The sequence below is a fragment of the Camellia sinensis genome, chromosome 2 (assembly GCF_055761805.1).
Source record: "Camellia sinensis isolate YWXY chromosome 2, ASM5576180v1, whole genome shotgun sequence".
In the NCBI taxonomy this organism is placed as follows: Eukaryota; Viridiplantae; Streptophyta; class Magnoliopsida; order Ericales; family Theaceae; genus Camellia; species Camellia sinensis.
This window is the reverse complement of record NC_138962.1, coordinates 100,209,657-100,220,740: the sequence shown is the minus strand read 5'-3', so window position 1 is coordinate 100,220,740 and position 11,084 is coordinate 100,209,657. Positions and strand designations below refer to the sequence as shown.

General features: G+C 36.4%; 2 protein-coding genes and 1 long non-coding RNA gene across 3 annotated transcripts; all 3 read left to right on the top strand.

The window, feature by feature from the left end:
* Positions 1-1,692: 1,692 nt before the first annotated feature.
* On the top strand, positions 1,693-3,060 carry LOC114276805 (disease resistance protein RGA2-like). Its single transcript, XM_082912508.1, has one exon. The coding sequence runs from the start codon at positions 1,693-1,695 to the stop codon at positions 3,058-3,060; it is 1,368 nt and encodes a 455-aa protein (XP_082768634.1).
* A 6-nt stretch (positions 3,061-3,066) lies between these two features.
* Positions 3,067-4,419, top strand: LOC145816204 (putative disease resistance RPP13-like protein 1). The gene has a single exon (XM_082912504.1). The coding sequence runs from the start codon at positions 3,067-3,069 to the stop codon at positions 4,417-4,419; it is 1,353 nt and encodes a 450-aa protein (XP_082768630.1).
* Positions 4,420-5,850: 1,431 nt separating this feature from the next.
* On the top strand, positions 5,851-10,217 carry LOC114323375 (uncharacterized). The gene is made up of 5 exons (XR_014361410.1): positions 5,851-6,243; positions 6,539-6,595; positions 7,593-7,667; positions 8,277-8,362; positions 9,250-10,217. It is a non-coding gene; the product is annotated as an uncharacterized LOC114323375 (long non-coding RNA).
* The last annotated feature ends 867 nt before the right edge of the window (positions 10,218-11,084 follow it).

Here is an 11,084-nt window from a genome sequence, read left to right as displayed (position 1 = left end):
TTGACAGAAAATGAGCACAAGATTTACAAATGAAAACAAAAGGCTGGCCTTTTTTGTTTGCTTATGAATGTTCCCAATAGGCAGTCCTTCAATTTCTCAATCCCTAACTCCTCTGCTTCTGCATGTATGTAGAATGATCACAATTTTCAAATCTTTGATTATATAACTACTGAGGCTTTTCTTCATTGAATAAATCTTTTTAGGACATACGTTTGTTGTTAGGATTGTCTGAAAGTTCCTTTCCTGTATTAGGATATAGGTGTCGTCTAGAAGTAAGAAGTATGAAATTAGTGTGGTTCATTATCTCCATGTGATGTTATCTTTAGAATACCAACCAAGTTCTAAATAGAGGCAACAACTTGAGGCAAAGCCTCAAGATACCTACCGAGATTACACAAATTAATCTAGAATGGATATCCTTTCTGTTATAGTCTCTCGGATTTTTGATGTGGAGGATCCACATATAGTGGCAACCCACTAATTTGTTTTGGAAATTTATTTTGTGTCTTATGTTAATTCTACTGGTGAGATATATATAGCTTTGGTGTCATTCTGTGGGAGGTAGCTACTTTGAGACATAAGTCTATGACTAATTTACTTTATATCTTGATATTAACTCTCAATATTTGGATTCTAATAATCCCCATAAAATCTATATGCTATGACTAATTTCTTCCCTTGATCCGAACTTGACCATATCTGGTCATCACCACAACAAATTAATGTATTAGAGAGAAAAAAATTAGGGACAAATTATCTTAGTTGCCAAAAGTGTCATTATTGTATTTTTAACGACAAAATTGAAAATTTCGTAATGAATTACTATGCTTTTGGAACTAAAATTTTCGTCACAAAAATAGACCTTTTGGTATGAATTTGTTTGTCCCTAAATATAGTTTTATAAGTGATATTTTCAAATTTTTATCTAATTTTTTTTAATACTTTTCAAGACAGTATTTAAAAAAATAAAATTATGATTATATATACCTTTATAGTTTGACCAGCAAACTTCACCACTTCCACGAGAGATCTCAATGAATACTACTTCTTGATTTTAAATTAATGCATCAATTGCTATCAAGTGTGAAAAAGGAGACAATTTGTTTGGCTTGATGTGCAATCAAATACTAAATGAAAAAAAGTTGACAATTGCAGATGTATTTCTTGGAACAAAATGGTAAAGCTGTTAATTAAATTTTTAATAAGCCGTTAGGTGAGGTTAGGTGAGGTGACTAATAAATTATTAGAACAAAACATTGGGATCACAAAGCTCATATCCAGGAAGGTTGTTAACTTTTAATATTTTGTTTGGTTCATGGATTTGGGGAGAGATTTGAAAAATAAAAAGAAAAAAGTGTATGAAACTCAGTGAAATATATGTATATTTTATTTACATTTTACCTATTTTTTCCCTTTTCCTTTCCAAATTATTTCCTAAATTCATGAACCAAACACAGCTTAAATGTTTAATTTTTCAGAAATTTGATTATTATAGAGGCACTAATTAGTGAGCCTATACGTCATCAGACTCTTACATTTGTACCTAATCCATAGAAGAACTAGAAAATGATTTTAAAAAATAAAAAGAATAAAAAAAGACTAGAAACCAAGAAGTCCAAGGAGAATGAAAATTCACCATGGATATCTGTATTGCTTGGTTTCATTACCTTTCCGACTTTCAGAACAAACACCATGGATGTATTTGGGATCTTTATCTCTCCATTCGTACAAGCTATGGTTGATAAATTGTCCTCTTTTTTTAGCAACTTAGTGAGCACAGTAGACATTGGCACGAGCATCCAGAATTTGAAGAAGGCATTAGAGGATTTAGAGACTCTGTTGGCTGATGCAGAGAACAAACAGATATACCACAAGGACATCAAAAAGTGGCTTGAAGAGGTTTACCGTTTGGCTTACGATGCAGATGACATATTGGATGATTTTGCCACTGACAATCTCGAAAAGAAGCTAATGGCGGAGGAGACGACGATCGAAAGAAGACCAGCTAAGTTCCCATGCCTCTCTAATATTGTTCCATTCAATTTAAAAAATGGGTCAAATCTAATTGAGATCACCAGTCAATTACAAGAAGTTGCTACGAAAGGAAAAGAACTTGGTTTAGATAAAAGATTTGTTGGAAAGATGCCTACAGATTTATGGCAGAGATCACAAACTACATGTTTGAAGGAGCCTCACATTCATGGCAGAGATGAAGACATCAAGCAAATTATCGGATTGCTACTTGGGGATGCACCTACTGCAAAAAAGTTTGATGTAATTCCTATTGTAGGCATGGGTGGGATCGGCAAGACTACACTAGCTCAGCACATTTATGATCACGACAAAGTGGAAAAGCATTTCAATATGAAAGCATGGGTTTGTGTTTATGTTGACTTCGACATTCTGGGAACAACAAAGGCAATTCTGGAGTCATTCACTCACCGTCCATGTGATTTGGGCAAGTTAAATGAGGTTCAAGTCCAACTAAGAGACACACTGGCAGAAAAAAAGTTTTTGCTTGTCCTAGATGATGTGTGGCACTATGGACATGATGGGTGGAATTCGCTACGATTTCCATTTGGAGCCGGAGCACCTGGAAGTAAAATCATTGTGACAACGCGAGAAGGAGGTGTTGTAAAGCAGATGGGTATGGATGAATATTTCAATTTGAAAAACTTATCATATGATGATTGTTGGTTAATCTTTGCCGAACAAGCATTTGAGAACAGAAATATCATGGATTGCCCAGAATTGGTATCAATTGGTAAGAAAATTGTTGAGAACAGGTGCAGAGGCTTACCCTTGGCAGCGAGGGCCCTTGGCAGCTTATTATGCTGTAAACAAGGAAAACATGAATGGAAAGAGATACTAAATAGCAATATATGGAATGAGGAAAGTGGCATTCTTACAGCATTGAAATTGAGCTACCTTCATCTCCCTGTCCATTTGAAGAGGTGCTTTTCCTATTGTGCAATTATCCCAAAGGACTACGAATTCATGGAGGAGGAATTAGTCTTGCTATGGATGGCTGAAGGTTTAATTGAACAACCAAAAGGTTGAGACCAAATGGAAGATTTAGGCCGCAAGTATTTTCACGAATTGGTGTCAAGATCATTTTTTCAGCCATCAAGTGGTAACAAATCGCAATTCATAATGCATGACCTCATCAATGATTTGGCTCAAGATGTTGCAGGGGACAAATGTTTTAGGTTGGAAAATAATTTAGAGGGTGGCAGGCAGAACAAGATTTCGGACAAAGCACGCCATGTATCTTATGTTGCTAGCCATTATGATGGAATCAAAAAATTTAAAGCTTTCGATGATGCCAAATGCTTACGAACATTCTTAGAATTTTTGCCACAACAACAATTTCACTGTATAACGAGGTACTTGATACATGATTTGTTGCCAACGTTAAAATGCTTACGTGAGTTGCGTTTGTGTGGTATGGGTATAATTGAACTACCAGATTCCATTGGAGATCTAAAGCATTTGCGGTATATTGATGTATCCGGTTCTAGGATTACAAGGTTACTTGACACAGTGGTAACTCTCTACAATTTACAAGTCTTGTTTTTGAAATTTTGTCATCCACTTCGAAAGTTGCCTCTAAACATGGGGAGGCTGGTGAACTTGCGCCATTTTGACATAACTGGCGTGCATATTCCACCATCAGAAGAAATGCCGCTACATATAGGTAAATTAATTAATCTCCAAACATTGTCAAATTTTATAGTGGGTAAAGATTGTGGGCGTAAAATAGGAGAGCTGAAAAACCTATCACACATTCGAGGGGCAATACACATATCAAGACTGGAGAATGTTAGTGGTGTTAAGGATGCAAGAGATGCCAATTTAATATCTAAGGAGGAGTTAAAAGAGTTATCACTAGAATGGGATGAATCTCATTGTTCACAGAATGACATAGTTGAGAGGGATGTGCTTGACGTGATGAGACCTTTCAAATTGTTGGAAAGACTCACCATCAGTGGGTATGGCAGTACAAAATTTCCCAACTGGGTTGGAGATGTTTCGTTCTTCAAAATGGAGTTCATGCGATTAAAAGGTAGCAAATGTTGCACATCTTTGCCACCACTTGGACAACTACCCTTCCTTAAGAACCTTTACATTGAAGGAATGATTGCAATAAAGCGCCTGAGTTGTGAGTTCTATGGGCAGCAGTGTGGTGCCAAACCCTTCCCCTCTCTAGAGAGACTGAGCTTTGAGTTTATGCCAGAATGGGAGGATTGGTCTGCTTTTGAAACAGAGGGAGTTCAGCCATTCAGTCATCTCAGTGAGCTTTCCATCATAAATTGTCCCAAACTTGTTGGAAGATTACCAAATGATCTTCCTTGTCTCAATTCTCTCAAAATTGATGGTTGTCCGCAGTTGTTGATTGATGTTTCGAGCCTCGTCTAGCCATCACTTGCGTCCTTGCCGATGAATAATGTTATGCTCCCAAGCCTTCCAGCATTCTTAGGCACGAAGAACACAATTGAACTTGGTTCCCTCACCTTGGATATTAGACATGTTACAGTTCTCGACTCCCTTTGTGATCCAAGCACAACTGATGAAGAGTTACTAGCTAATAAGATGTCTAAGCATTTGACTTCGATAATTGCTTTGAGCATTTCCAATGTTGAAAAGCTGGCATTCCTACCGACATGGTTTACTCAAGATTTGATGGGACTCGAGAAATTGGACATTTGTAACTGCCACGAACTCATAACATTGTGGCGGAATAAGGTGAGAATACAAGTATGTCTCCCTTCCCTCTGCCATTTGAAGATTTCTCATTGTCCCAAACTTGTTTGCTTGTTTGAAGAAGAGCAAGAAAAAAGAGGAGAAGATTTGAAAAAGCAGCAACATGAGGGGCTGCCTTGCATGACGAGACTCGAGAAATTGGACGTTGGTAACTGCCAAGAACTCATGACATTATGGCAGAATAAGGTGAGAATAGAAGTATGTCTCCCTTCCCTCTGCCATTTGAAGATTTCTCATTGCCCCAAACTCATTAGCTTGTTTGAAGAAGAGCAAGAAAAGGGAGAAGGTTTGAAGAAGCAGCAACATGAGGGGCTGCCTTGCATGACGAGACTCGAGTATTTAACAATTGAAGAGTGTGGAATGCTGAAGAAACTGCCACAAGATCTGCACACCTACGCATCTCTTGGGGTGCTTAGAATCCCCGATTGTGCAAGTCTCATCTGTTTTCCAATGAAGGGTTTGCCATCTATGCTGAGAGAACTTAGGGTTACAAAGTGTGATGCTTTGGAGTCCCTACCCGAGTTGATGACACTCAATAATCTGCAAGAGTTGCGGGTTTCTAAATGTGCATCGCTCACATATCTATTGTCAAGAGGTGGGCTACCATCCACACTAAAACAACTTGGGATTGAGTTTTGTGAAAATCTGGAGTCACTTTTTGCAGAGGAAGGGATCAAAATTGATTGTCCATCTCTTGAAACTATTGAAATTGTGTATTGCAGGAGTCTCAAATCTTTACCTGAAGCCAATAATCTCAAGAATCTCAGCCAATTTCATATAAGCTGCTGTGAGAATCTGGAGGCCCTGTCACTTGGTGGTCGTGATGAGAACAACAACATCAACATCAACATCAACCAACACACTTCGCTTCAAGATCTGTGTTTAGTTTATTGCAGAGCTGGAATTGTATCCTACTTTGTCAAGGAAGGGAGTTTCCCCACCAACCTCAGTTCACTTGCAATTGGGGATATCAGAGTGGAGGTCGGTCAACTTCCACTTCCACTTCTGCCTCCATCTCCATTAGAGTGGGGCTTGCACAAACTCTCTACTCTTACTACACTCAAACTTGAAGGCGCAGCTTGGCCATGGGGAGATACGGTGTCCTTTCCAGAAGAAGGGACGTTCCTGCCCACCTCTCTCATCAATTTGACCATCAGGAAATTCCCAAATCTGGAAAGACTCTCTTATGAGGAGTTTCAAAACCTCACCTCTCTCCAAAGACTTCATATCATGTTTTTCCCTAGGCTCCCGTCTTTTCCAAAGGAAGGGTTGCCTCCCTCTCTTTTGCATGTATTGATCTGCGATTGTCCCAAGCTTGCGACCTTTCCCGAACAAGGCTTCCCTCCCTCGCTTTTGTCACTGAGGATCTATGGATGTAGTCGAATACTGAAACAGAAGTGTGAAAAGGGCAAAGGCCAATATTGGCCAATCATCAAATACATTCCTGTAGTAGATTTAGATTAAGCAGCCAACTGCAAGGTACAAACAAACAACACACAAAATCTGTCTTACCGTTTTATTTGTTTATTTATTTATTTTCTCATTACCAATATCATCTCAGATTTTTATCACAACTGAGGGTTTACTATCTACTTCTTTTGAATTGTAAGAGAGTTCCAATTTGTTGAAATTACCAATACATTATTGATTAAACACACTGCTTTGTTTTTCAATTCATTCTTTGTCTTTTCCTTTCAAATATATTTCATTTTCTCTTAATGATGAATGGATAATTTTCATTCTCATTTGTTATTTTATCTTGTATTATTCATAGGTGCCGATGGAAAAATAGCCCTATTCACCACCAGCAATCTATACACATTTCTGTAAGGTAAGATTAAGTACTTCACCTTATGACCCGAGCCTGTATACGGAAATTATTTTTCTATAAAATGTTTTCTCTCAAAAATGATCAACTATGTTTGATTGCAACTTGAAACTAATATACTAGTGGTGGTGTTGGTTTTACTTCTACACCATGTTTCAATTATATCTCAAGGTTGCATTTTTGTTAGGACTTTAAGAGAATCTTTGACAGTGTTTGGTAGAGTTTTAGAATTATAATTTGATAATAGAGTTGTATTTTGAGTTTGTGAGTTTTGGAATTATGATTTGAGTGTGGAAAATTTGTTTGATTATGAGTTTTGAAAAGAATTTTAAATTGAGTTTGAATTTAGTGATGTGACATGTGATATTTGATACAAAAACTTACAACTCATAACCAAACACACAACTGAAAATTCTATTCAAAGCTCACAAAAAATTTTAAAAAAATTTCACAAATATTTTTTTTGTAATATAAAAATAACAGGTGCAAAAAAAAATAAAATAAACACTGTTCTGGTTAACCAGTCGGACGACCGGTGGGACGACTGGTTAGCCCAAATTTTCTCGCCTTGGAAAGAGTTTTCAAAAGTGAGTGGAATTAATTTTTGAAAACACTAAACAAACACCGCACTCAAGTGAGTGTGGAACTATATTTTGAAAGCTCCACCAAACGGAGCCTTTATTTTGCTGTTGTGCATTTAACATGCATTATTAGCCCTCATTCCGAAAAATATGCATGTACAAGCTTTGAACTTTATAAATCTAGTTTTTTGAAGTCTATTGAAAGTATAGCATCACTTTTTGATACTCTTCACGATGGTAACTCGTTCAAATATAATTCTTTTATTGTTACCGTCATTGTAATTTTGAGTTGTTTCAGGTTCTAGTTTTTGTAAATTTGAAATTTACTGATGATGAGCTTATGCATAAATTTTGAGTTTTAGATATTAGGGTCTTGCTCTGAATGAGTAGTTCGAAGATAATATATATATATTTTTTAGGGGCTTCATTCAGAATCTGAGCTAGACGATGCCTCTTGATCTTTCATTTTTCCTGTACTGCTGCTTCGATTCCAGGTAATTGGCAAGCAAAATTTCTGTTGTCTTGATTCAGTTTCATTTCAATAAAATTAGAATTATGTATTCCACTTTTGCAATTTTATGGACTTAGGTGGGACAAAAAATTGTGTGTATCCCACTTATGCAGAACATATAGCAGTGCCAGAGACAACATAATGTATCATATCCATGGCAGCATGGAATATATTTTGGGAAAATTAATCTATTACATCAACAAAAAAAAAATGTTGACATATGATGTATTAGCTAGCTGCATAATGTTTGCAATGGCTACAAAATAAATGGTTCAGTAATTTGTATTGGTTCGAGTTATTTGTCCTTCTTTGAAATGCCAAGACGAGAGCTAATGAGTGGTTCCATTTCACTTGGAATGCTGATATTGTTTTTCATCTGTTTCATGAGTACATTCGCCTACTCCACCAAATACAGATACACCTCCATGAGCTTTGACAATGTTGTTAACCCTAAAGAGGACAACTTCCTCAGTTTGTTACAAATCTGCAGTTGCAGCTTGTAAAATTGTGCTTTTCAATATTTCTTCAATGTTTTGTTGAAAATTTAAATAGAAAAATGTACTGACTATTGTATTTGACTCTTTGTTCTCAGGGCTTTGTTGTTGTGGAAACAAACTTTAGGATGTATGCATGCTCATCGTCTAAACTGCATTGCGAGTTTTTGCTCTTCTTCTCAAGGTATGCCAGAAATTTACTTGATGAGTACTTTGGATGCTCTGTTCTAAAATAATGTTGTATCCAGTAATGTTGAAAACTCTCATAGGTGATAAAGGAATAAGAGACAGAAAAAAAAAAAAAGAAGAAGAAGAAAGAGAAGATAGCAGAAGTAAGAGATATATCGAGATAATTGAGAAGTCCTTTCCATAATTGAAAAAACCTCCCTCCAGCACACTTCTTAGGCAAGACTTTTGACCATTTAAATTTCCAGACCTTGCAAAAAATCACTTTGTGTTTTTAGGCTTTACTCCTTGCATGCTATTCTATATTTGACAGTTAGGAAGCCACCTCGTCTGGCCAAAATCCATGTGGGCAATCCATAGTTACTTTGCCACTCCAAAAATGACAATATGGAAGAATAATTGAAAAGCCTAGCATACCAGTTACAGGCCTAGCCAAGCTCTTATACCAAATTAAACAGTCCAACCCACACTTCTTAAAACTCAGGTATCAAGGAGAGGGAAACTGGAGCCTTATAACAAGCATAGATGGGGCAACTCCTAGCGATGTGGGACACATTCCAACAAGAATCGGTCATTTCGTCTTTTACTTGATAGAGCAGCTAAGACTTTACAATAATAGTTAATAAAATGATGAAGTTTTTGGGATAAGGCGGGATATTTGGCTTCGCTTTGGGCTTTTGTGTGACCTTTCAAAATAAATAAATAAATAAATAAAATGAAGTTTGGTCCTTTTTCCTTTAAGTGAGCTTGAGTTTGGTTGCTAATTTCAATTTATTTGTTATTAAGCAAATTGCTTGCCTTCTCATCTCCACTACAATTGTGTTCATGTATATAACTTTGAACCTCTTGTCAACTTATGGTTTTGTTTCCTTATCTTGATGGTAGCTTTTGAGGATGCTTGAGACTCTACACAAGAATATGGAGGTTTGTTATAGGAAGACTCAAAAAAAAAAAAATGGTAGTGCAGGCAGAAATACCCATGCACATCTGAGAATTCCCTTGTCGTCAAAGGCAATAGATTCTGTGTGCAATCTGCAAGAAACTAATTGAAGGGATTTGAATGCCTGCTTTGTGATGATTTGGAAAGTTAGATGGATTCCATGCTGATGCTAAAGTTTGCTCTCTTGCTGGCGAAAGCACTGGTGTCTGGAATGGAATGAAGCTCTCATCAGATAGGGCTTTTTGGATTTTGAAGCTGAGTTGATATGTAAAAGCCCTTTTTGCCCAAGCCTCGCTGATGACATACTGGTTTGGCACTTTACTAAAAATGGCCTTCTTTTTTCTGTTAATCGGCATATCATTGGGAGATGGATTTGCAAAGAACAAAAACATGGGTCAGCTCTTCAGATGGCGAGCAGCAGCTTGTAGACCACCTAAAAAGAAATGAGTTTTGCAAGGGCATTTGGGAAGAAGATTTGGCCGCTGAAAGTTCTGAATAAAGTGAAAATCTTTGGATGGAAAATCTGTTCGAATATCCTTCCTGTTCAGTGAAACTTGAGAGGTGCAAAGTAATTCAACTTGATGACTGCTAACTTGTACAATAGCAGAAAATTAGTGCTATTTTTGGTGGTTTGAGTCAGCTTACAATGTGATTGACCTTTTTAAGTCTCTTGACACATCTTCATTTGTAGCTCTGCTTAGATGGTTGATTTATTATAATTTGACTTTCTTCTAGTCTGAGCCACAGGGGCCTAATTCAGTGTTCACATGTATTCACTTTCCAAGAGCATTCTTGAGAGAGTATGTTTGGTTAATTGCTTATATAAATGATGTAGAAGCACAATTACTTGAACAAAATTCTGATCCTGTATTCAATTTAGTTGATGTTCTAAGGCAACATGCCAGCTTGGCACTTGGAACATAAAAAAATTAAATAAAATAAAATAAAATAAAAAATCCTATTGAGTCGAGTGTAAAATTGTCTAAAGGAAAAAATAATTTTGTCAAGTACAAAATTAAAAAATAAAAAATCCTATTGAGTCAACTATAAAATTGTCTAAAGGAAAAAGATGAAATACATATATGTGGACATACATAATATATCTATACTATTTATATATGTGTATATTCCAAGCCATAATCTCATATACCTCTTTAATTTCTTCCCATTATTGTCATAATGGCTGATAATATTATTCCTCATTCTATGGCTATCAACTTTAATCTTATTCTAGCATTATAGTTGTGGAATGATTCTTTTGCTACATACAGATTAATATAATGTTGAAGGGCATCTTGTTTCTTTATGGTAAAACACAAGACAAAAGCCTCTTCTATACTGTTGGATTTCTCATCTCAGGCCTTATCTAGGCACTTTTTGTTTTACCAAGGAATGATATGCATCTTGTCAAGAGGCTTGGAGTGAGTCTCATTGCCCTCTACTTGATTTTTCTCTGTTAGGCTAATCAGTGCCACACAAATCATATCATTGGCCTGTCTAAGTTGACATTTGATGTAGCGAATATTCAGGAAGAGCAGGTTAACTACGAAGTTGGTAATGAAGGCGGAGACGCTCATGAAGGGATTTGAATACTTGAAAAAGCATACCTTTTTCCATTAGAGGACTCAAAATACCAGAAATGAAAAGAAGATAATGAGGAAGTAGAGATGTGAGAATATGTACAAAGTTGTGTTTTGGCTATTCAAATTGGTGCCTTTCACTTCTGTTTTTGTCTGTACTTTTATTCACATACTTGTGAACTTTACTGTTGCCAAACCCA

What these genes read in the sequence shown, in the direction of transcription:
- LOC145816204 (XM_082912504.1), top strand. Translation starts at nt 3,067, where the DNA reads ATGGAAGATTTAGGCCGCAAGTATTTTCACGAATTGGTGTCAAGATCA.
- LOC114276805 (XM_082912508.1), top strand. Translation starts at nt 1,693, where the DNA reads ATGGATGTATTTGGGATCTTTATCTCTCCATTCGTACAAGCTATGGTT.